The 25,208-nt window shown below is 54.2% G+C and overlaps 1 protein-coding gene across 1 annotated transcript in view; it reads left to right on the forward strand.

The window, feature by feature from the left end:
- KSR2 (kinase suppressor of ras 2) overlaps positions 1-21,959 on the forward strand; it is a 268,843-nt gene extending 246,884 nt beyond the window's left edge. The window contains exons 15-19 of the mRNA XM_045843859.1: positions 10,781-10,877; positions 11,416-11,549; positions 16,617-16,748; positions 20,661-20,790; positions 21,822-21,959. Of these exons, the coding sequence (XP_045699815.1) occupies positions 10,781-10,877; positions 11,416-11,549; positions 16,617-16,748; positions 20,661-20,790; positions 21,822-21,959 (631 nt within the window). The remainder of the gene's footprint in view (positions 1-10,780; positions 10,878-11,415; positions 11,550-16,616; positions 16,749-20,660; positions 20,791-21,821) is intronic.
- Positions 21,960-25,208: the final 3,249 nt, after the last annotated feature.

The following is a 25,208-nucleotide window of genomic DNA, read 5'->3' on the forward strand; positions in this document are numbered from 1 at the left end:
TCTGTTTTGAGCGGCTTGCCCGAAGGCTCATTGCTGGAGCGTATCAGGGCTGGATCTGGACCCCAGTTCTGCCTAACTCCAGAATCTGAGCTCTTTCCCACCCAGTGCTGCGCTCTGCCCCATCGGCTCCCTCTCTCCATCACCTCCTTTTCTGCTTCCGCTTCTAAGAGACCATCCCTTCCAGCACATTCCTCTGTCTCTAGATTTTCTCCATTCCTCTTAGAATGATGAAGTGACAGTTCAAGTTCGTTCCCTTCCCAGTGTTCCCTCCACAGTCCTTCTGCCCACCCAACCTGCCCAGAATCCCCTGGGTGTTCTCGTTTATCTACACAGCTTTGGGTGCAAAGGACAGTGTCCTTTCTGCCAGGCTGGCAGAGGCATGGGTGGTAGAAACTGGGGGAAATTACTAACCTGGTCAACGAGGCTGTGAAATGAGGGACTTTTTCCTATTTCCCAGACCAGGGCTCTTTTGCAAATAAGTAAGATGGGAAGAAGTGAGTGGGGATTTTTGTGAACTTTCAGGGTTTTTTTCTTTTTTAAACAACTTTGTTGATAGATATAGATATGATATAGACATACCATAAAATCTACTCATTTAGAATGTCCATAGATGTCCATATTTACAAAATTGTGCAATTATCACCAGCTATAATTTCAAAACCTTTCATCACCTTAAGAAGGAACCCTCTACCCATGAACAGTCAGTCCCCAGCCTGCCTCCCCATCTGCCCCCAGCCCCTGGCAACCTCAGCTTCCAGATCTGAGACACAGACTTGATGTTTTCACTGGAGCATTTCCAAGGCCAAGGAAAACGCAGACACACAGTGCTCTCTGAGGGGTGAGAGAGGCTGTGACCAGTTCTGCACTTGGCATGACTGTCTCTGTACTGCTGTCCCCAGCTCCAGTCACCGAAAACACACCCATAGATAGACATAGATGTACATATTAATGCAAAGACACCCCAGGGTGCACATGTATGTAACACACACACAAACATGCACACACAAACGCACTGCATCCATGCATGCATACAGCACCCCTATTTCCTCACATGTATACATACATGTCTGTGCGCACATAAACATGCACACATAGACACTTGCATTCGTAGAAACAAGAATGCACACATGCATGTGCATATACATAGACATATGTCATGGCTGTGGCTTTTTGTCCAGCTACAGTGATCTTCTGTGTGGGATAGGAGGTCAGGTGACCCCCCCCCCCCCGGCAGTGGTCCTGTCCAAGTCAGTGGTCTGTAAGGAAGGTGTTCGAAAGCAATTTGGGGTTTGCCTCACTGGGACAAACATTTGTCCAGCTAATGTGGTACCCAGGGCCTGCTTGAGGCTGTGTTATGGTATATGCAGGAATTTAGACAGAATCATGGAGAGGAAGAGGCAGGAGACTTAGAAACATGTAAGTCGTATGACATAGATTGACGGTGTTTCCATATTAGCGCTGTGGCGTGTCTGGCTTGGACGTGTCCTGCACTGGGGCCTGTCTCCTGCTGGGTGACTGCAGGCAGCCCGGCCTGTCCCCACTGTTGTGTAACACAGGACTGCAGACAAATTCATGGCCGCATCCGCACTGGGCCCAGCCCTCTGTCCTCCTCCCTCTTCAGTCCAGCTCAGTCCCGAGCAGGGCTCTGTCCCTGCCCCTGCGACGTTTACCGGCACTTTCCTGTGTACCGCCTGCCTCACCCAACAGTCGGTATTCCCACACCGAGCACAGTGCCTGGTCGGGTAGGGGCTCCGGGAGTGCTGGCTTGATGCAAGCATGGCTGGCGCATGGCTGAATGAAACGGGTGAGTGAGTGAATGAATACCTGAGTGAATAGAAAATCCACCTGGCCTTGACCACACCCAACTCCCAATCCAGAGGAAAAGGGTGCAAAGGTGGACAGCTCTTTGTAGTTCCAGCAGTGCAATTTGGTGGCCCACCTCAGTTTCTTGGAACACAGGTCAGCAAACATTGTTCTGCAGAGGGCCAGACTGTAAACCTTTGTGGCTCCCTGTGCGGTCTCTGTCACAGCCCTTCCACTGTGGCCCTCAACCCTCCACAGGCAACACGCGAACAGAGGCTGTGGCTGCGCGCCTGTGAAACACTATTTGTGGACACGGAAATTTGAATTTCATATCATTTTCACATCATCAAGTATCATTCTCCTTTTGAATTAGTTTAGCTTTTATCTGAAGGTGCAAAAACCCGTCTTAACTCACGGGCTGCACAGAAACAGGCAGCGGGCTGGATTTGGCCCATGGCCATAGTTTGCAATGCCCGCCTTAGACGCCTGGCTCTAGCAGGCCTGTGTCTATGTCTACACCCTTCCGAATTCCCTGCGAAAGAGTGTGGACAATGGGCTGGCTGGGTGTGTGCTGGGGTGGCCCAGTGCCAGAGGCCTGCTCCAAAAAGAGGGAGGCAGTGGAAAGGCCGGGGGCGTGGGGCACACCGGAGCCACGTCCCGCCTCCACGTCCTGGCTGGAAAGGGGCCTGGGCAGGGCAGGTCATTCCCTCCGGCCTTTGCTTCACTGGAGGATGGGAGGCGCCCCGCCAGGGCAGGGCTTGTCTCAGGAGCTTGGAAAACGTTGGCTGCCTCATCCCTCAGCCCCTGTCCTATCCACTTCCCCAAGAGGCTGTGGGTCTGACCGGTTGAGAACAAGACACTGGTATCAAATAGACCGAGGGTGGAATGCCGGTTCTGCTCCTTCTGTCTTAGCTGCATGAGCTTAGCAAATGACTCGGTGTCCCCGAGTCTCAGTTTCCCCCTCTGTGAATGACACCTCCTCGATGGGGCTGAGTTTAGGCGTACAGCTAAATGAGATCCTTCATGTAAAACCCTCGGCAGAGCGGTCGTGGGCACGTGGTATTCATTGTTCTTAGGAAGCAGCGTGGTTCCGTGGCTGCAAACATGACATTTACCCTCCTTACACAGGTCTGGTACAAGCCAGGCTGGGCTACTCGGGGCAGATCTGGGCTAGTTCCATCATCCTTCTGTGTTTCGTTTTCCCCGTGTCTTCTGTGAAGGAGTTGGACCTGAACTCTTGAAATTTCTGTACCTTTCCTCTTTCAGCGTGGCCAGGGAGGTTCTGCGCTCAGGTGCGTGCCCAGCATCCTCTAGGAAGGCAGGACTCTCCCCTCCCGCTCACATTCCCCTCTGCCCTTTCCCCCACTCCCATCTCATCATTTCGACTCAGCCTCTGGGGCCTGGGCCCACGGGTGGGAAGGACGCAGCCGTTTGCGGTTACAAGCTTTGTCTGCCCCTTCTCCTCTTACCAGCCACACAGTTACTTAAAAAATCGATGGGAAATTGTCATCCTCAACAGGGACTGAGCTTTTCCAGGGAGAGGGTTGCTGTTGGCACCGGTCACTTGCTGTGTGCCCAGGACCTGCTAACCCCCATGCAGAAGGCGGAGCAGACGTTGCCTCCTGCCCTCAAAGAGTCACAGTGAGAGAACCGTCCGAGCAGGTCTGCACTGCTCGCTGCTCCGACTGGGGATTCGGCTCAGACTGCGCTTCCTCGTCGCGGTGTGTCGCCAGCTCCGTGTGGCCCACACTGTCTGCAGCGTGAATGTGTCTGCTCTCATTTCAGTCTGACTCAGAGGCGCTTTTCTCCTCTCTTTTTCTCATTTTGTAAAAGTAACACATGCTTATGGGAGAAAAATTAGAAAATAGAGATAAGCAACAAGGAAAAAAAAACTTGTAAAGCCCCTAATCCCACTACTTGGAGTAGTTCTGCTAACACCTTCAGAGTTGATCCCCTCCGGATTTTTAATGCATATAAATTAGGTAGTATGTATACATATACTTTTGTAAAGACAGTAATTCAGTGTACGGCTAAGCCTTTTTTTTTAATGTGGTTCTGGCCAGGGAGCAAAAAGAATTGATATGTGTCGACAGCCAATCCTGGAGGGCAGGGCTGGTTTGGTGTTTGGAAGCCACGTGGTGCCTGGAGCTGGGAAGCGTCTGGAAGCTTCATTGCTGCGGAGCTGGGGTTTGTCTCCTGGCTCATTTCCTGCGCTCAGCCGCTCAGCCGTTAGGGGAGAGAGACCTGCTTGTGGCAAAACCCAGCCCTTCCAGCTGCAGTGGACGAGGGGAAGGAGGGAGGTGGGAGGAGCCATTCATGTCTCCGTCCACTTGTTCCAGGAGCTTTCTCTAAGCACCCCCTCCCCCCGGGATGCTCTCGGCCTCTTCAGACTGCCTTGCTGCTCTCTGGGCGACAGCTAGGAATCCCCAGACAGAAGCAGCTCACGGACAACGAGGCCATTGTGGACTGGCTCTGAGCTTGCAGGGTGGAAGGAGAGGCCTAGCCCTGGGGAAGGGGTCCTCAGCTCCACTCGAAGGACAAGCAAGGGAAGTCGCGCCCGTCTGAGGTGGGCTTAACCAGTTTCTCCTTGGCTGAACCCTCTTTTCCCAAGGGTCCTAGGAAATTCTAGAAAGATGTGACGACTTAAGACCTGGACTCAAATCCTGACCCTGTCGCCTTCTGCCTGGGGCCCCTGGGTAGGTTACCTGAGCTTCCTGCACGTGGATTTTCCCCCGTGTACTGGGCACCTTCGCTCTAGGAAGGCTGGCATTCATAGTTCTCCCCCGAGTGCCTTGTGCAGAGAGCTGTGTGAACAGAGGAGAGAGTCTCGTCCGGTGCTAGTACCTAACACCTTCCTAACCCTTGTTCGCTAAACTTTTTTTTTTTTAAACAAAAGCGGAGGCCTCAACCTCAGATTATTGGGCAGTCCACAAGACCAAGCTAGGATTTAATTTTGTTTTTGAATGCGTTTGTTTGCATTATGTTTGTTTTTGCATTTATTCAGGGCTACGGATTCTGGCTTTCCACCTGGTAGTGACAGAAAGTAACGATCGAAAGTTTAGTAAACTTCCGCTTAATTTTCAAAGGCAGTGCAATCTAAGGTAAACCAGCAGCAAGAGACAAATAACACGAGGTAACCGATGTGACAAAAATCCGACGGCGGCTCCGGAATGTGGCAACATGAGGGCTGCTGAGTGAGATGCTGAGAGAACGTGCCTCGGAGCTGGGGAGGAGCCTGTCCCAGGATGCCTTTGGGCAGGGTCGGGAAGAGCAGGCCTCGGGAAGAGCAGGCCTCGGGTGGTGGCTGGGCCTTGCAATCCATCAAGAGGCAGAGGACCAAGCCAGGCTACCGTTTCCTGGAACTTCTTACCCCGGTGAGCTGGAGGCCTGCACCTCCCCGGCTGACTGCCTGGGCTCTGGAACCCTCCCTCCCGTGCAAAGCCCAGACCGGGGAGGGCAGAATGTCACCAGCTGCCCGGACGTGCGGGTCACAGCCCGCAACAGGAGCACCCCTAATAGGAAGAACCCCCATCTCAGTCCTTCAAGTGCCCAGAGCAGCCAACTCTTGGCCTCTGCACTTAGCAAAATCAGATCTGGCTGTGGAGAGAAGACTCCAGTGAGACTGAGAGTCGAAGCTCCCTCTCCGCTCCCCACTGCTCAGAGCTCTGCAGCGCTGTCAGGTTGAAGGAGGGCAGGGGGTGCGCCTTTGCAAACACTAAGCCTCCCTCTCCTGGGCAGCCAGGCTCCCGCTTTGCATATTTCTGTGCCCAGCAGGCTGCCGTCATCTCCCCCGCCCCCACGCCTGGGACCCGAGCCTCCCCCCGCCAGCCCCTTTCCTTAATGAACCCTATAACTCTTCATTTCTTGGACGCACGTCGGGTTAAGCAGGTGGCAAACAGCTGGCATTTCTCACCGGCTTTCTGGCGCTTCCCATTTTTACAGGCAGCTAACCTGGCACTTTTTATTATAAAGCCCTGGAGTCCCAGGGTTTAATATCTTCAGTGTTAGAGTCATGAACGACTTGGAGGTTCAAGATCGCCTGTGGCAGGAATTGGATGCAGCCTGCACCCTGTCACCTGGAATGGGATCTGTTCGCTCAAGGGAGGAGTGGGGGGAGAAGAGCAGAAGGCAATTAGGTGGGGTTTTGAGGTTTTAAAGGTGGGGAATGCCTGGAAGTCTGGCGAGGGGACTAGGGGTGGTCAGGCCCTTCTGACAGGACCCAGTGTTTTTAAAATAACATCTGACGTTGCGACCAGCTGCCCTGCGAGCCCAGGTCAGGCAGAGCTGCAAAGTCTGTTTCGCCATGTAAGGTCACGTTTCCACTGGTTCTGAGGACCAGGATGTGGGACATATTGGGAGACCATTATTCAGGCAACTACCCCCCACCCAACCGCAGTTAAAAATGTGGGTGCTGTAAGTATCCTCATAGTGAATCTGCAAGGGCAAGGGGGTACGGGGTGGGGGGGCAGTGCTGGGCTGAGAGCCAGTCTGTCGTCAGAGGCGGTTGCTTCCCCCCAACCCCAGCCCATGTGCCCCCCACCCCTCATTCACACCAGCCTGGGCTCTGGGCGGGGTGGTGAGGAGTCCGGAGGAGGGAAAGCAAGTGTCCGCCGCGCGCTTCCAGAGTTCTCTCCCAGCCACTGTCTCAGCAGAATGAGTCAGTTTGGACAGAGGCCCTGGGAGATAAACCTTCCGGATGGTTTTATGTCATTGTTTCTGACAGCCTGCTTAAGGCTGGTTTACAACAAATGTCTTGCCCTTGCTGCGCCATCTCAGCCAAAAGGCTCCCTGTGTCGCCCAGGCTGCGGAGTTGAAAGATGGCCTTCCAGGAGGGCCCCTGGAGCCAAGGCTGGGAGGGGTGGTGACCTGCAGACGGGACAAGAAATTCCCAGTCCTCGCTCCTCTTCTTGGAGAAACACATTCTTTGTTGCAGAGAGAGATGCTGAGAGGGAGGGGCAAACAGAGGGAGTACGTGTGTGTGCGCGTGCACATGGCTTCTGCCCCGGGAGCGAGAGAGCTACTGAATAGATCCTTGAGTCGCTAAAACACCTGCCCCTGGCCTCCAGGCTGAGGCCGGCGGGCCTCATCCGTCCTCGTTGCCGTAGGGGGTGTTCATTTCCTGGGAGACGGCGACGTGCCAGGGCCTCAGAGAACGCTGAGAAGCAGGGATGGCGGTTAAGAGCATCATCAGCTCTGGAGCCAGGCGGCCTGGCTTCCAGCAGCAGCTCCACCTCGCTGCTCTGAGCCCAGGTCTCCTTGTCTGTAAAACAGAGCCAGTCCCAGACGTCATTGACCCTTACGCCATCCATTAGAATATGCACTGTGTATTTTATGTACTAGGTGGAAATACAGTGGCTGTGAAACTGCCCTGTACTGCATGCGAGACGTTCTCATTTCAGAGATGTTAAAAGGCAAGGAGATGTATATATCTTGCAATCAATGGAATGCGGTATGAATACTCACTTCGTACTTCATGAGGCTCTATTGTCACTGTCATCCTCACGTCGCAGATGAGGAAACTGAGGTCAAAGTCACTTCCCGATATCACCCAGCACGTAGGGAATGGTAGCGTCAGGGTGTGGGCTCACTTGGCCGTGTGTCACTTCAATGGCTGAGAATCATGTCCAATAATTGGGCACCCACCCCGCGGAGGAGAAGATGAGAAAGGCCAGGAGCAGGCTGACCTCAGCTGTGTGTCTGTGAGCAGGTTCTCCCTGCTCTGAGTCTCCCTGCCCTCACCTGTGAGACAGGTGAGAATGGGGACCCCGTGGGGTCCCTGGGTCGGTTCGTGGAGGTGAGATAAGTCTCACGCATGTGCTCAGTAAACTTGCATCCCCTGCTCCCCTTACTTCCCCGCTGTCTACCTGCAAGTGGCTTTGAGGCACCTGCAGGAGGCAGACATCCCCGGCTCAGAGCAGTTGCCGTGGACACTTGAACTGACTTGGCTAGATGATCCAGGCCTCAGCCACCCAGGACACCTGCCTAACCTGCACCTGTGGAGAGCCCAGCCCTGGCCCTGCACCTGCCGTCCGACTCAGCCCCTGACAAACACCTGGGCGGGCACCGCCCGGCCTGGGGCTGCTGACCCCTCCGTAGGTACTGCGCCCACACTGGGGACAGTGAGGAGTGTAGAATGGGTACCTAGGGTGTCCATATTGGCTTAGATTAACTGTTAAATTTCAACTTCATGTATAGATTTTTCATGATTAGCTTGCTGATTTTTTTAAGTAAATTTTTTTTGGCGGGGGGAAGATAACATAGCTGCCCGAGTGTGCAGACCCTAGGAGCCCAGCCTGGTGAATCTCCACTAAATGCATCTCCATGTAACAAGCACCCAAATCCAACCACAGGATGTGACCTCGTGCCCTTTCCAGCCGCCGCAGCCCCCAAGGGTCACTGCCAGGCTGACTTGTGGCACGTGGGTCAGTTGTGTCCGCTTCTGCACTTCGTATTGATTCAGTCTGAGTCTCATGTGTCTGGCTGCTTTTGCTCTCCATGTTGATGAACTTCATGTTCTTTTTTCTTTTTCTGCAGTCAGCAAAGATTCATTCATTACGCAGTACAGTGTGAGTGCAGTATTTTGTTACATGGCGACAGCATAACCGATCCATTTTCAGTGGATGGCCATGGGGGTTGGTTCCAGTTTGGGGCCCTTACAAAGAGGTTGCTATTAGCATTCTGGAACTTTCTAGTACATGTCCGTGGGTGAATATGAGTGTGCATGCCTGTTGGGTGTATGCTTGGTGGACCAACTGCTGGTCGTGGGTTGTTCGTATGTTTCACACAGGTGTACCAAGCAGTGGTCATATGTACCATGTACACCCCGCTAGTCGGTTGTACTCGAGGTGCCTTAGGGTAGAGAGAAGCAAAGACGTGGGCAGTGGCCGATGGAAATGAGGGCACAGGCCGGGGGGTTGGGGGGGAAGTGTCCAGGGATGGACATTGAAGCCTGGGGCTTGAACGTGGTTTCCCTGAGCAGGGGGCCTGGGAGTCCCGGGGCCTGTTGCAATTGTCTGCTCTGCCGTCTGCGGTGCGGATGGTGTTTTCTCGGCTCCGGCCTGTCACGAGCGTAGGTGGCTGTTCAAGAACGGAGTATGCAGGGGAGGGAATCCACCCACAGTCCCCACCATCTGAGTATTTAAATGTCAACATGGTTAATTGGCTGTGCAGCCCACCCCACCTCCAGCTGTCCCCCAGCAGCCACAGCGCGCACACGGCCTGGGTCTCCGAGGGGGGGCAGCCTTGAGTCATCTTGGCTGCCGCCCGTGGAGGTGCTGGGCTACTGAGACAGGTGAGTCAGCCTCCTCATGAGTCAGCTGCCCCCTGGAAGCTCACCTGAAGCAGGTGAAGTGCCCCTTCATCAAAGATCATGGGCTAGCTAGCATTTTGGGTGGGTGAATGATGGATGGATCGAGAAACAATAGATGCCATGTGTGTATAAGTTTTTGATTTATATGCATTTGCACAAGTGTGTGTATGTATGTGTGTGTGTGTGTGTGTTGATCATTTCTCCCTCTCACAGTAGCCAGCATGTCCTGAGCACTCACTCTATGTTAGACATGAAGAGACGCCTGCACCTTTACATACCTGATTTCACGTGACTCTCTTAGGAAGCCCAGAGAGCAGGAACTATTGACTGTTTATTAACAGCGAAATCGAGGCTCAGAGGGGTTAACTCACCTGCCTGGGGTCACACAGCCAGTAGCTGACAAGCCCAGATCCTCCCCCTGAGAGTCTAACTCTAGGCGTCTGTTCTCCTGATGCCGTGTTACACTTCCCACCAGGTGCCAGGCACAGTACCCAGCCCCATTTCTTTTTCTGTTGTCCCGCTGACTCTATGAGGTAGGCATTCTTAGTTCCCTTTAATAGACGAGGAAACCGAGGGCCAGAGAGGTTAAGTAACCCGCACAAAGACACACAGCAAGTAAGGAGCAGAGCTGGGATTCAAACTGAAACCCTCTGATACCAGAGTCCTAATTTCAACCCTGCTATTGCAGCCAAGTCTAGCACACAGCAAGGACTCAATAAATATTAATACTAAAGGAGTGAATAAAATGCCTGCAGTATTTCAGCAATAATGTCATGGGTGAAAGAAAAATTCACGCCCGTATTTCAACGTAGATGGAAAATTAACTTTCCTGCTGTCCTCCCCGCTTCTTGCAGCCAGCTTTGGCTGCGATGAGCTAGACGTGGAGTTAGGGCTGGGCGTGCTCTGACGAGCCCAGAAGTTCATTCACTCGTTCATTCAGTGCAGCGAGCGCCTGGTGTGCGCGCGCCAGGTGTCGGGCCCACCCCGAGGGGAAGGACAGACGAGCGTGCCAGCAACTGAGAAGGTGTTCGTGTCACTGCAGAATGTCCCTTTTCATCTTGTCGTTCATCCTAAACCACTGGTCCTGGAAATGAACTCAATGAAGCTGAAAATAGTTTGAAACACCCTCTCTCCAGACAGGCGTCTGGTTTGGGGGGAGTACTAGGGGTGTTTACACACTCCTGTCTAAAGGCCCGAATGCATCATTTACTGATGGTAATTAGTACACATCAGCCACCGCCTTGCTGGTCTTTCATCACTGTCCCCACAAACCACGGCTCCTGGCAAGTGGGAGCAGCTGGGACAAGTGGCCGGCAGAGTGGTGTCTGAGTGGTGTCTGAGGACTCCATACGGTGTCGGTTCGTGCACAGCTTTCCATCCTGAGACCCTGGGGGAGAGGGGATGTGGCTAGATTCTGCAGGTGTCTTTGATGGCTGGTCCACGGGGCGGCGGAGGGGTACGGTGCTGGTGATAGGGAAGATCACAAAGGACACAGAAGAACTTGCTCCCAGACCCACATCCCGGAACTGGACCTGTCCCAGGCTTGCTACCCCATAGGGTTAGTAGGGGCAGGGCCACGAGTCCACCCTATTACACGTCACTTCTGTAACTATGTGCGTCACCCTCGTGTTAACAGTGACCAATTTCTCTCGGCCTTTTGCTTTCCAGCCTCTGTAAGGGACGGACCCTCTACTCGGTGGTGCGGGATGCCAAGATCGTCTTGGATGTCAATAAAACCAGGCAGATTGCCCAAGAAATTGTGAAGGTACCGTGGGGTCTGGGGTGCCTTCCCTGAGCCTCAGAAAGGCCCTGCCCCTTCCTGGGACTCATGGTCTGGCTTCAGACCAATAGTCTGGGCTTAAAAGAAATTGGGCTTGACTTGAAAAATGCCAGGCCACGTGTATGTGAGGATTCTGCTGGGATACGACCATTAGGGATGGTCTGTCAACGAGGAAGTGGGGGAAGATGGGTAATGGGAGTCCTTTCTGCAGGTACCTCATCTCAGGTGTGTCCCCACACTTTCCTTCTGGGGAGACCTTCCTTCGTTTCTAGTTCAGGAAGCAGAGGCACTAGGTGGAGGTGGTTCTGCAGTGGTCTGAGGGTGGGGGCAGATTTGTATCTCAGGGACCCTGCCTGTTCCTACCTGCCTGCCCCGCCTGGAAGCCTTCGCATCCGGGCCCCAGCCCTACGGCTGTCAGTGTGGTCTCACTGGCAGAGCCAGGGGTGCGACCCCAGAATCCAGGCCAGGGTGGCAGCGAGCGATTAGCTGTTCTCTGACGGCCCCGTTTCCCCGTCCCTTGCAGGGTATGGGCTACCTCCACGCCAAGGGAATCCTTCACAAGGACCTCAAGTCCAAGAACGTCTTCTACGACAATGGCAAAGTGGTGATCACAGACTTTGGGCTCTTCAGCATTTCTGGGGTCCTGCAGGCTGGCAGGTAAGATGCAGTGGAGAGGTTCAGGGGGTTCTTGACAGACAGCGGTTGGGTTAGGGGAGTCATCCCAAATGGCTTTAGTGACCCGGACGTGGTGTTAGGCCTGAGGTCACTCCGTCAAGCAGCTAGGCTGCTATGTGACGACGCAGTGCTGAAGCCCAGGTCACGGTCAAGTTCCTCTGGGGTCTGACTTGCAAATGGCTCCTTTGAGTGGGCACAGAACCCACGAAGTCTTTGCCCTTGAGTTTCATGGGAAGACTGTTCCCTTACCCCAAGTACTCACCTGGAAGTGAGAACCACCCGAGGGCTGTGCTCGAAGTTTTCTTATGAATTCATTAATTTCAGGAGAACAAGAGTTGAGTTGAGAGCAAGGGATTTAAAGTCAGACCCACCTGGGTCCGGCTCAGCTCTGCCTCTTCCTGGACCTTATAGTTTCCTTGTCTGCTGGAGAAACGCTGGGTGGGGTCATGCCTGCCTCCAGGGTCCTCCTGCGGATAAAATCAGATAACACATCGGGCATCCAGTGTGGCGGCCGGAGCACAGGGAACTCTACAAATAGTAGCTGCTGCTGAGTTGCTGTAATTAGTAATAATTTGCATATACCTCCTCGGGATCACACAGGAGAGTCATTAGCCACCATTAAGTAATTAACTCGCAGACGCCTCTCACCCCACGGCAGGCAGCCTTGAGTGGACCACGTGAAAAACAGCTTGATCCAGAGAAGCGACCCGGAATTCAGAAGGTCCATCCTTGTGACTTACTTTGGAATATGTATGAGCGTGCATGCATGCACGTACACACGCTCACTTTGAACCGTGCGTGCTCTCTCCAGTCACGCCTGATGCCCCTTCAGAAAGGCAGCCTCACACTTCCTCTCATTGTGCTTCACGATCACGTGCTTTGAGAAGAACTGGCGGCTTCCAGGCACACCGCAGGCCTCCCTGAAGTGCATTTTGTCCACACTCCACAGTACCTTGAATCCAGGTCACATCCTCCGAAATTAGGCGACACTTGATCTGGCTATTTCTGTGTGATGCAGTAACAAACAGAAGCTTTAAATTTCCTTTTGAGATTTTACTCCGCCTCCCCAAATCCCCCATCTGTGGCACCTAAGATAAGGAAATAAGCAGGCGGAAAATGATCAGAGATCAATTAGTAGATAGATGGGGAGAGACCTCGAGGCAGAGCCCAGAGGCCGGGAGGGCTGGGTCGCGCAGGATTCCTTCCTCCCTGTCTCCCCAGCAGCACGCACTTCGAGGTGTGCGGTGAGAGGACTGGCACACGCCCCCGTCACTGTCACCCCAGGCTAAGGACAGAGGAAGCAGCTGGTGACATCACTGTGATCCCAAGTGTTTGTGTCCAGACCAGAAGAGACCCAGCAGGTGTCTTCTTTCACCTGGTTCAAGGCTCCTTGAAAAAAAAAATCAGATCCCTCCCTTCTGGTGGCAGGTCCACACCCCGCCCCTTCTCCTGGACAGTAGCTTCTCCCCAAAGTGAAGGAAGTGGGCGGGGCTTCTGATTTTCTTCCTTTCCATTCATGGTCTCCTGAAGCCAAAGGAAGAAGAGGAAGAAAGGGCATGGTGTGACGTGGGCATCCTTCCCGTTAGCTTATTCCTGGAGGCCCAGTGTCAATCCAGAAGGGAGGTCAAGTCCAAGGGCACCCATGGCTTCTGGTCTGGTTGTTGAGACAGCACCCCCCGCCCCACTCGGCCCAGCCTGATGGTCAACAGGAACCCAGCCACGTGGGGAGAGGCCAGGGAGCCCTCCGCATCTCCTCCCAATAAGAAATCCCCATTTCTTGGTTACTGATAAGTAGCCGTCAGTGGCTTCTTGTGGTTTTATTTCTGGTGCAGTTATGTATGGGGCTTAGTTTAGAATTCTGCTCCCTAATGGAGCTATTTCACTGAGCATCAGTGCAGAATTGTGGTCAGGAGTCTCTGAGGTTTTAAAGAGTCGTGATCAAATGAATCTTAGCTCTGTCACTTATTACGAACTCCGCGGCCACGGGCAGGTCACTTGAGCCTTGCGAGGCTCAGTTTCCTCATCTGTAGAATAGGAATCTGACCCAGCCTGCTCCATTCCTCGGTGGGTCCTGTCCTGTGCATTGCAGGATGTGTGGCAGCATCTGCAGGACAGCCCCATGCAGAGAACGGAGTGGCGATCCACAACCCACCTGACTGTGGGCTTGGGAACATTAAGGGAGCTGGACAACCTGGCATACAGTAGGCGCCCAGCAGGAGTTCCTTGCCTTCCTGCTGTCCCCTCAGTTAGAGTTGGGGTGCTCACAGCGCTGGGTGCCCAGCATGGGGAGATGTGCTGGGCTTAGGGCAAGGGTGAGAGGGGTCACCCCATGAAATGAGCATGTCCTGAACACCCAAACAGTTCCCAGGGCTCCCCCGAGCGTGTCCCCAGCACTGCCAGTGTACAGCTGTTCTGCCTTCCTCAAAAAAGGTGCCACTCGGATGCCAGCACTACTGTGCCAGCCACCCACGGGCTGTTATTAATCATAATAATAACCATACTGAAGATGATTTGGTTTTGTCACCGGTGGGCCCATCACTATGGGAACGGGACACCCTGGGGTGTTTGTGTCAGCCCAGGCCCCTCCCAGGTACTCGTGCTGGCCCCAGGCTGACAGCAGTAGAGTAGCTGCCCCACCTCCTCCTGGCCCCGCCCAGCAGTTCCAAACCCCCAGCGAGTGGGGAGGAGGCGGTGGGACGTTTGGAAAGAGATGGGACTTGGGAAGCTTGCTGTTTGGGCAGCAGCATCCCACCCTGCCCCACCCCAGTGACCCGCTCATGTCAGGAGAATGGCAGCTGGCCAGCCCACAGCCCCTTTCTTGGATGACATTCTTGCTTTGGGCTCTGCTCTTAACTTCGTTTCTGAGTCCTCAAGATAAAGAAGTATCTACAGGTAATCATTATGTCCACGAACGGGGTGGCCCCGGCAGCCGACACAGCCCTGCGCCATGCATTATCTCCCTTTCGTCCCCACACTGGCTGTGTGAAAGCTACGTACCCATTTTGCAGGTGGGAAAATAGAGACTCCGGTCTGCTCAAGACCACAGAGTAAGCGGAAGATGGGCCCTACACCCCTGCGGGTGTGCCTGATTCTAGAAGCGAGAACTCACTGGCCTGCCCCCTCAAGGGGCTACTCGTGGATTTGAGTTGTTTTTTTTTTTCAGCAGATGGTGTGTTCTGTCCTGCCCACTATGTAGCACCGTTTCCTTATTTTATGTATAAGTTAGAACAGTGATTCTCAACCCAGGCTCCCCACCCCCGCCCAGGGACATTTGTGATGTCTGGAGACACTTTGGGCTGTCACAACAGGGAGAGGAGATGCGACTGGCATGGAGTGGGTACAGGCCGGGGATGCTGCTCAACCTCCTGCACGCACAGAACAGGCCCTCCCCCTCCCCCCGCCCCAGTAATGACGCAGCCCGAAGCCGGATCGCCCAGCTCCTGCAGCCTCTCCCCTGGGGACCCCCTACCCTCCCCCAGGCGTGGGCTGCAAGATGACTTCCGCAAGAGGATGGGAACAGACATTTTCCATATTAATTTTAACGTGTCCTTAAAAAGTGCTAGTTTCCACTCATGGACATGTTAAAAAGTAACCTATTAAAATATACAGGAGTGGGGGGAAAATCCATTTGTGGGAAATAGTGGTCTAGAGCAGCCCTGTCCAGTGTGGTAGCCACTAACTTATAGCTCTTTTAACTAACTGTAGCTCACATAAATAAAAAGTTCACTTCTTCAGCTGCATCAGCCTGATTTCAGTTGCTCAACAGCCACGCTGGCTGGAGGCGGCCCTGCCGGAAGCAAAGGCCGAGAACACTTCCATCTCTGTGGGGAGCACTGTCGGTAGCGCTGCTCTCGAAGGTTCTCAGGGCCAGAATCGCGACCCTGGGACGCCAGTGCATGCCGGGGAGGGGACAGTGCTCGCACCTTACGGAGCTCGGAAGCCCGCCCTGGAAGAACCAGCCAGCCAGGCTCAGGGCCCCTGCAGCCCGCCACGTGCTGGAGGCTCTGGTCCTTCACGGCCTGGCTCTCGATGGTTCGAGATACTCCGCCCTGCTCTCCCACGCCTGCCCACTCTCCCTGCGTTAACTGGCCCTCCCCTGGGAGTCTTGCAGGAGGCGAAACCTTGGAGGAGGTCAGATTTCAGTCCCGAAGGGAAAGTTCTGCACTTGCTAAAGATTTACTGTGTGAGGAAGGGAGCCAGCTTCCTGTCTCTTCTAAGGGTTTCTCCTAAGGAATAATCATGGATACGGGTTAGGGGTTTCTACCTGAAGATGTTCATAGCCGCGTTGTTTATGATGATGGAAGGGGGACCATCTACAGCCCATCAACCAGGGGTGGAATGTACATTGTAATAGAGACACGGAGTGGCATCACGTGCGCCAGTTACACCGAGGATTGGTGGGTTTCAAGAACAGGCCAGACAGGCCTGCTTGGGGCCTTTGCCTTCCCTTCCCTCCTCCCGGGAATACTCTTGTTCGCAGGCCTGGATCCGTGACGCCACACCGATCTTAGCTCACCTTTTACCTAAAGTTAGCTCCCTTCTGGACACATTCCATTCCTTCTTAAGGCTTTTTGCTGTAATGCTTATCACTATGTCTACTTTCCCCGTCTAACTCACTTGTCCTCGAGTTCCCCTACCAAAGGCCAGGCCCCCGGAGGGCAGGGACCCTGCTGGTCCTGTTCTCGGCGGTGCTCCTGGTGTGCCTGTCCACACACAGGTGTGCGTATTGCCCCTCGAGGCAACAAGTTTGCGTTTGTTAATACAGTGTTTGCGGAGACTTTCTAGAACACGATTGCTGTGAATAACAAGAATCGGCTGTGTGTATAAAATAAAGATGGAGCAGGGGTGCCTCAGAAGCGAAAGGGCCTAATGATGGTTTGAGTGTCACGTGTCTCTCTCTAGACCAGCCTCAAGTACAGGGTCAGGCCATGCCCAACAGGGAGATGCAGGAAAGCCAGCAGAGATGGTCCAGGGACGTGGGGTCAGTGCCGCAGGACTGACCCTCCCTGGGCTGTGACGCGGGGCTCACTCTGTGCTTTGCTTCTCCAGGCGGGAGGACAAGCTACGCATCCAGAATGGCTGGCTGTGCCACCTGGCACCGGAGATCATCCGCCAGCTGTCCCCCGACACGGAGGAGGACAAGCTCCCCTTCTCTAAGCACTCCGACGTCTTTGCGCTCGGGTAGGTGGCCCGCCCCAGCCTTCAAGAGCCCCAGCCCTGGCGGAGGGGCACTTCCCAAGGGTTTCTTCTATGCTTTTGGAAGGGACAGAGCATCTGTCTGTGGGGGCAAAGGTGGCTGGATTTCTGAGTGAGATTGGGGGAACCTGATGGGGGTGTGGTAGGAAGGGTGACCCCAGCAAATATTCATGCCTGGTTTCTAACTGGTTGTGTCACCATGGCAGGTTACCTGAGTCATTCATTCATTCATTCATTCATGCAATAGCTATTTACTAGGCATCTACTATTACCAGATTATCTAAACAGAGGTGTCCACCCTGCAGCCTGCAGGCCGCGTGCAGCCCAGGATGGCTGAGTGCAGCCCAACATGAAATTGTAAACTTATTTAAAACACGATGAGATTTTTTTTGTGTGATTATGTGTCACAATATGTTTAATGTATGGCCCAAGACAACACTTCTTCTTCCAGGGTGGCCCAGAGATGCCAAAAGGTTGGCCACCCCTGAACGCAGTGGCTTAAAACAACATTTTGTGATTATCTCAAATTTCCGTGACCAGGAATGTGGGAGTGGCTTAGCGGAGCGGGTCTGAGCTGGCTCAGCGTTTCTCGTGAGGGCACAGGCAGGACGTGGGCCGGGGCTGCCGCTGAGGGAAGGCTTGATGGGCTGAGGATCTGGTTCCACAGTGGCCCACGCACACGGCTGTCCACAGGAGGCCTTTCCAGAGGCTGCTCGAGTGACCTGACAGCACATCGACTGTTGTCAGCCACGTTGCCGTTGTGACGTGGTCTCAGAAATTACCTAGCATCACTTCCGCCACACTCTGTTAGAAGCAAAATCACTAAGTCCAGCCTACAGACAAGGGAAGGGGAATTAAGGTCTACTTTTGGCAGGAAAGTGTATCAAATAATTTGTGGACATATGTTAAAACCACCACAAGTCGGTACTCTGTTGTGTGTCGTCAAAGACAAAATAAGGGAACAGTCAGTTTTAACAAAGTATGACCAGAGCTATGCTGAGGATAAACACAGGACTGTGGGAATAAAGGGAGAACTAAATCCAGCCAGGGAGACCAGAGAGGGCTTCCTGGAGGAGGCGACTCCTGAGCCTAGGTTAGAGGTATCCCAGGTGAGGGTACCTCAGGGTGAGGTATTCCAGACGGAAGGAACATGTGAAAAGGCACAGGGGGGAAGGAAAGAAATTACCCACGATGGAGGGGCCCATGGGGAGTAGGGGGATGAAAAGGGGCTGAGCAATGGAGAATCGGGGCGGGGGGTGAGCCTGGGGCGGGGAGGAAATAGAGCCCGTCCTGCAGGCACTTAGAGGCTGAGTTGAGGAGTTTTCACTTCACCCTCCCAGCACTAGGGAGCCACGGGTGGCTTAATTAGGCAAGGGGAGTGACCTAACAGTATCCCGAGTTTCAGAACAGTCACTCCAGTGTGTACAGAGTGGCAAAGAGAAGGGCAAGCCTGGGGCTGAGTGAGTGACCCAGGCGGACAGGCTGCTGCCAGTTCACTGAATCAGTGCTGGGGTGGGGGAGGGAGGGGAAAGCTGGGAATGCAGAAGCGTTCCAAAGTGGGGGTGATAGGGTTTGATGAGGGACTGAAGGTGGGTAGTGCCCAGGTAGCTACCTGAAGCACCTGGACGGAGGGGGGTTACCACTGTGCCAAGGTGGAGCCCCCTGGACACGGGGCAGGGCTGGGGCGCGCCAGGAAGGCAAGGAGAGCACATTTGGACTCCGTGACTTCGAGCTGCCTTGGAGGTGGCCGATGGATCCAGCCAGAAGGCCGCTGACCCTACACAGGCAGAGTTTGGAGAGAGACATTGAGGACTGTCGGTAGAAAGGGGAACCACAGCTGTGAGGGAGAGCGGGGTGTCTTCGAGGGTATGGGGCAGTGAGGGTCCGGGATGCACGGCCCCAAGATGCAGGGCAGAGTGCCCTGAGAGGGTGCAGCGAGGGAGGCTTCCGCGCCCAAATCCCTGCAACCGCCTTGCTCATCCTTGCCTTCCTGGCCCACCGGGCGGCAGCAAGGGCTGGTGGAGACAGCGCCGGGAAACTGTGCGGGGGAGTTGCAGGCCTGCCGGTGTGGGCACCCAGACTTAGCACCCTTGAGAGAGGTTAGACTATCTTCCGTGGAAAAGGACCCCACTGCAAGACCTCTCTGTAAAACCCGGGAAGGGGGGGCTGTTCCTGGCACTCTCACCGGGACTCCCACCGTCTGCCACTTGGACCCCGTTAGAGGCTGTCGTTTGCCCTGATTAGTTTATGCCCCGGTCTTTATCTAGACACTGTTATCCGAAACCAAATCGCAATAATTAAGTTGGTTATATTTTCATATAAATTGAGCAGAAGAAAAAAGAATATAATTAACAAAATGCACCCAAGTCAGTAATTGGTTTTTCACTGGAGTTTTCATCTTGAGCAATTTTTATTTTTCTTGCAAGTGAGTTTCTCTTGAAAGTTGGGTTCGAAAGGAAGTTTTAATGAGGCTTTTATTCCCGACACCGTTGAATTCTGAAGGACCCGGTGCTCCTGGTTTCCTGCCAATTAGGTGCCTCTTGTTGCCTGGGAACATCACGCTCAGGCGAGACTCAGAACAAGACGGACCCGTGTCCCAGCACCTCCCCACCCGGAGGGATGAGGCTGGCAGGGGAAAGAAGATGCTGGCCGAGAAGTGGAACCCTAGAAGTAGCCAGTTTAACCCAGCCTTCCCATGAAAGAGGATGACAGGGCACTTTGTGTCCTTTAAAGCAAATTTACGCACACTCGCTCCCATCCGAGGAAGGATCAGCTCCTAGGATTGTTTCAGCTGTCTTCTCGGCGAGCCGAGACCTGTCCTCAGGGGACAGCTCGCAGCACCCTGGCATCCTGTGGGCACCCCGAGGTCCTCACCGCCTCATTTAAGCCCTGCCCAGCCCACGCCCTGTCTGTGCCCACGTGCTACTCCCCGGGACAGGCCTTTCTTCAGCCATCGCCCTGTCACATCTACAGAGCAAGCGATAATACAATCGATCTTTCTAGAATAACTCGGGCCTCGATTCGTCACACTACTCTGCATCCCAGATAAACACCCTGCAGTTTTAGCATTAGTCCAATGTGGCAGGTGAGGAAGTCTGGACCCACAGGAGTGACGTGACCTACCCAGCATCATACAGCCAGTGTAGACTAGAATCAGAACCTGACCCCAAGGCCCTCTGACTCTCAGAGCTCTTGTCCTTTCCACTGCTCTGCAGGACGGTTCATTCTCAGAAAACACGTTCCTGCCCTGTCCTGTCCCAGGGTTAGCCATTGGTAACGTTTCCATGTGTTTCTCTCTGTTCTCTTGTCCATACATATATAACGTTTTTTAAGAAGAGTAATCTCCTATCTTACACAGAGTTTTGTGTCCTGCTTTTTTCACTTAAATTCTGTATTGAACATTTTTGTCATGTCAGCGAAGTTTCTTTGAAATCTTTTTGTCATAACACAGTCCTCCGTGTCATTTTATGGGTTCGCCGTCATAGAGGCAGGCTGGTCCCTCTTACTGAGTGACCGCACCGTTCCTGCGTTCTTCACCGCCACACACCATGCTGGGGAGACCACCCTTGTAAATGACTTTGTCACCCTCATCCCTCCCTTACAGGGGGTTTCTAGACTGTCAAGTGTAGAGTCAGAGTTCATGGCCGCGCTCTCTGAAGCCGTTGGGGTCCTAGGGTTTTGCTTCCTGTTCTCGGAGGCACCAGAGGAGGTCCCTGGGATAGGCACGACTTCCAGGACGTCGAGAAAGCCTTGCGCAGTGCACATCCAGACAGGAAGACCCCAGCCCCGAGAGGAGGAAACTGGGGAACAGGGCAGCCAGGTGGGGCGGGTGTGCGTTGGTGAGTGGATACGAGTGACATACCACGCCAACACCTTTTTAACACCGTCTGCCAACAGAACAATCTGGTATGAACTCCACGCCAGGGAGTGGCCTTTCAAGACCCAGCCGGCAGAGGCGATCATCTGGCAAATGGGCACAGGCATGAAACCCAACCTCAGCCAGATCGGCATGGGAAAAGAAATCTCGGTAAGTCCGGGACCATGCCAGGGCTGGGAGACAAGGGGGGCAACAGACACCATCCTGGGCCTTCTTTTCCCTGTGCGTCGAGGTTACTAATGCTTTTCCAAAGGGTGGCGGTGGAAGTACACCCACAGCCTTGTCCCACAGTGATTTGGAGCTTACAAGGCAAAACCTCTGAACTATGCCTGCAATTCAGGTTCCTGCCACCAGGGGTGCAGTAGCACTTGACCAGGGTTTTGCCCGCAATAGACTGCCGAGTCACAAGAACCAGAGAATACCTCTTTTTCTTTCTGCCAGATTAAAAAGACATTCATTAAAATATCATTGGTATTAGTAGTTCTAGTGTATTTGCATCGACATAAAAATCTGAGGCATTATCCAACTCAGAACAAGATACACAGGAACAGAGAAGCCTAAGGCTAGATTGACAATCTTCCTCTGAAACATAGACAGAGAATCCCCTCTTTTGATCGGAAGATGGATGAGTCGGGGGCGGGGAGAATGCTCTGGTGTGCTTTTAAGGACCCACTGCCTCCAAGTTTCCTTTCTCGGGAGAGATCGCTGAAAGTCATTTTCCCCTCGGTGACTCCGGAGGGCACTGGCAGTGCTGGGCTGTGACTGAAGACCTCAGGGTTCCCTTTGCTCCCTCCCTGTTAAGGAGAATGCCCAGAAGCCCCTTGAGAAGCATTTTGTTGATCTCAGTGTGTCTCAGGTCTTCTAGAATAGGGCTCACTCATCTAGTGTGCTGTGTGGCCCAGAAAGTGTATGAGCAGAAGGAAGGAAGGAAGGAAGGAAGGGTGGATGGATGGCTAGATGGATGATAAATGCATCAGTTGAGGTGGATGGGTGGTGTGGTAAATGCATGAATTTAGATGGATGATGAGTAGGAGGTTGGTTGGATGGGTGGGTGGATGGATGGATGGATGGATATAAAACTGGGACAAATAGATAGACAAATAGACAGAACCATTGAGGTTCCAAGGAGTCATCTAGATGTCACCATTTATGTGACATCACCACATACTGGTTTCTTGTAGGACATTCTTCTCTTCTGCTGGGCCTTTGAACAAGAAGAGAGACCTTCCTTCACCAAGCTCATGGACATGCTGGAGAAACTGCCAAAGCGAAACCGCCGCCTGTCTCACCCCGGGCACTTCTGGAAGTCTGCAGAGTAGGTGTCCCCCCGTACTTAGCCTCTCCCCTCCTCCCTGGCCTTGTCCTCTGGCTGTTGGCAGCCTTTGCCCCCCTCCCCAACTCCTCTGCCAGCCTTCCTCTTTCCTTCCCTCCTCCCTCTGCCAGGCACAGCCTTTTCTACCGAGCCTGCCCTGGGAGTCGGGCCCTGGCCCGTGCCGTGTGGCCGCCATGCTGCTCCACTGCCTAGTTCTCCCTGATGAAGCTTGATGCCCAGTGAGCAGAGCAGCCCATGGCAAGGTGGAACCCTGAACCCACCACGCCCCATATGTCACCCCACCCCGAAACTGTGTGACCATTAAACAGTACCTCCCCAACCCCTAGGAACCTTCCTCTGCCACATTCTGCGTCTCTGAATTGTCCTATCCGAGATATTCCATGTAGGTGGAAGCATACAATAGTTGTCCTTTTGCGTCTAACTTCTTTTCCGTAGCCTGAAGTTTTCAAGGTTAATCCATACTGTAGCATGCATAAACACCATTCCCTCTTATAGCTGAGTGACATTCCACGGTGCAGACATTCCGCAGCTCGTGTGTCTGCTCATACGTGGACAGATGCTGGGTTTGTTTGCACTTTTTGGTTACTGTGAATGACACTGCCGTGAACATTAGTGTGTATTTGTCCGAGTTCCTGCTTCCAGTTCTCTCGGGTTGCACTCGATGTCCATGACACTGGTGCACATCATCCTCACAGCCACCAGCACATTATCTGTCATCTGTGTGTCACTGAGTAAACACGTGTGTGGCAGATGCGGTGTCGAGCATTCTGTCTGCATTACCTCATTGACTCCTAACAGCACCCCGCCCCCCAGGAGGTAGGTGTTATCACTGTCACTGCTTAGAGAAAACCAAGGCACAGAGAGGTTAGGTGCCTTCCCAAAAATCACACAGCTAGTGAGGATCAGAGCAAGTATTCAAACCCAGGTGGAGCTAGACCCTAAATCCATGGTCCTGATCCCTACACTCTGCCACCTTCTAGGCAGAGATGACCTGTGTACCTTCTGGGTCTCTTTCCAGAACCCTCCTGGGAGACTGGGCGCAGACTTCTGCTCCTGGTCACCGAGCTCCTATCTCAGCAGGAGTCGGCAAAGCCTCTGCTCACAGCAAGGGCCATGGTATGGATCTTGGTCCCACCCCCTCTTCCTGTAGCCTCGGCCCTCGCCACGCATTCTCAAAAGCTCCACATGGCGTGAGGGCCGGTGTTCCAGAACCACAGGGCCTCAGTCCTCCCGCACGCTGGTGACCATCCTCAGTCCAGAGGCTACGTGCTCCCGAAGAGTTCTAGGTTCACATCCCAACCACACTGCTTCCTGGCTGTGCACCCTTGGGCAAAACACTTAACCTCTCTGAGCCTCAGTTTTCTCGTCTATTAAAAGGATATGAAGTACTTATCTTGCAGGCTATTCTCAGATTTAAATGAGATCAAGTATTAGGTGCTTGGCACAGAGCCTGGCACATAGTAGGACCTCAATAAAGAGGAGTCCCTCCTACCTTTTCCTGTAGAGGTTGGGAATAGCTCATCTCAAACTGCCTGGCTCTCCAGGAGGGTGCAAGTTCACAAAAGATGGCATTGTCCTATCCTTGTGACATCTTGCCACTCTCTCCCTTCTCTCCCCACTCCAGGCTGTGACCTGTGGACAGACGGACGACGCTCAGCTGCCTCAGCTCCCAAGCCACCACTTCCTCCCTGCTCTGTCCTCTGCTAGCTCAGGAGGCTGGGGGCTCACGGTCAGAGGGGACCGACACCGGCCAGCCTAGGACCACGGCACAACTCAGCTCGGTGGCTTCCCTGTACCCTAGGCCTGTGTCTTTTTGCTGGGAAAGGGTTGGGGACCCCCGAGCCAGGACCTAACGGGACCAGCCAGGGAGACACGGAACTGACGAGCAAGGTGCGGGGCAGGGTGGAGCGGAGGGATGCACAGAGTCCCTGGGCCTCGGAGACCAGGGCAGGAGGCCCACGGGAGCGGCCTCGCGGGACTAGTGTGTGTGGACACGTGTGGACACATGTGTCTGCATGCGCCGTGCCCTCTGCCCTCCCTTCCCCTCGACAAGCCAAAGCCAGGCCCCTGTGCTCCGGAGAGTCTTGGCTGTGCTGGCCTCCGCACGGAAGGCCCCGGCTGCGCTCTCAGGGAGCATGGGGGTGGGGGGGGGGGGCGGTGACGCAGAGCTGAGCCCCAGCTCAGTGGGGGCTGTGGGCCGAGATCTGGGCGGAGGGGCTGCGCTGTTCCTTCGAGGACAGACGGACGTCTGTCCTGTGGGGCCCCAGCCCAGCCTGCCGTGGCTCGTGGTGCCTCCATATTCAGCTCCGAAGTGCGGCAGAACAGTCCTGGGCGTCTCTCGGGCTCTGGGTCTCTCCGGGGTCCAGGTCCCGGACCTCCTGCCCCTGTCCTGTGAGAGCGTCGTCCCTCTTCGCCCCACCCTGTCCCTGCCAATTGGAAAGCACAGTGTCTCCCTAGCCAGGACGGCTTCTGGGGGCTCCTCACAGCTCACTTTTATCCACGACGCCCCCTGAAACCGGGCCCTGAGACCTGGGGCTCCGGGCGGGGACTTCTAGAACATTCTTTTCCCCTCCCTCTGCTCCGGCAGTTACACCAGCTAAGGTCGTCGACCACAATGACAGATTTGGGTTGCTAGGATACGTGTGTGTCGGGGCTTAGGGTGTACGCACAGCATCCTGTTCGCAAAGGATATCCCCTCCCCTTCCCCCTTCAACAGTCCCGTTGGGAAAGCGAGGACCGAGGCTGTTTACGGAGGTTCTGTGTGCTCAGCTGCAGCCTGGTGCCGAGGCCCGTGGTGTTGGCGCAGTGCCCCTGCTTTCTGCCTGTCACCCCGAAGCCCACCTGGGCCGAAGGGCGTCTTTCCCCCACCACCTCGGGATGGAGTGTTCCACGGGAAGGGTGCCGGGAGCAGACCGTGCGGAGTGGTGGGGGGCCTCTGCCTTATGTTCCTTACGTCCTAAACCTTGTAAGGTACGTCTTACATTCCCAAAGCTCTGGCCCCCATTCTTCTGATCTGGCATTTAGGGGAAGCTTGTCCCCCTGTAGGGCAGTAGCCGGGCAGTGGGCGGCATTGCAGGGTCGGCCCACAGCCCCTCTATAATTCCTGGGCCGGCCCCGGCTTGACGTGCTCCTGGTTGCTACTTTATCCAGACGCCTCCCTCCCAGAGAGGGGAACTAAGAGTTCAGAAACCCTGCCTGAGCTCAGACTCAACATCCAACCAGGTGAGGGGGGTCT

Source organism: Phyllostomus hastatus, unplaced genomic scaffold (genome assembly GCF_019186645.2).
Source record: "Phyllostomus hastatus isolate PE091 unplaced genomic scaffold, TTU_PhHast_1.1 phas_contig_1162, whole genome shotgun sequence".
NCBI classification, from domain to species: domain Eukaryota; kingdom Metazoa; phylum Chordata; class Mammalia; order Chiroptera; family Phyllostomidae; genus Phyllostomus; species Phyllostomus hastatus.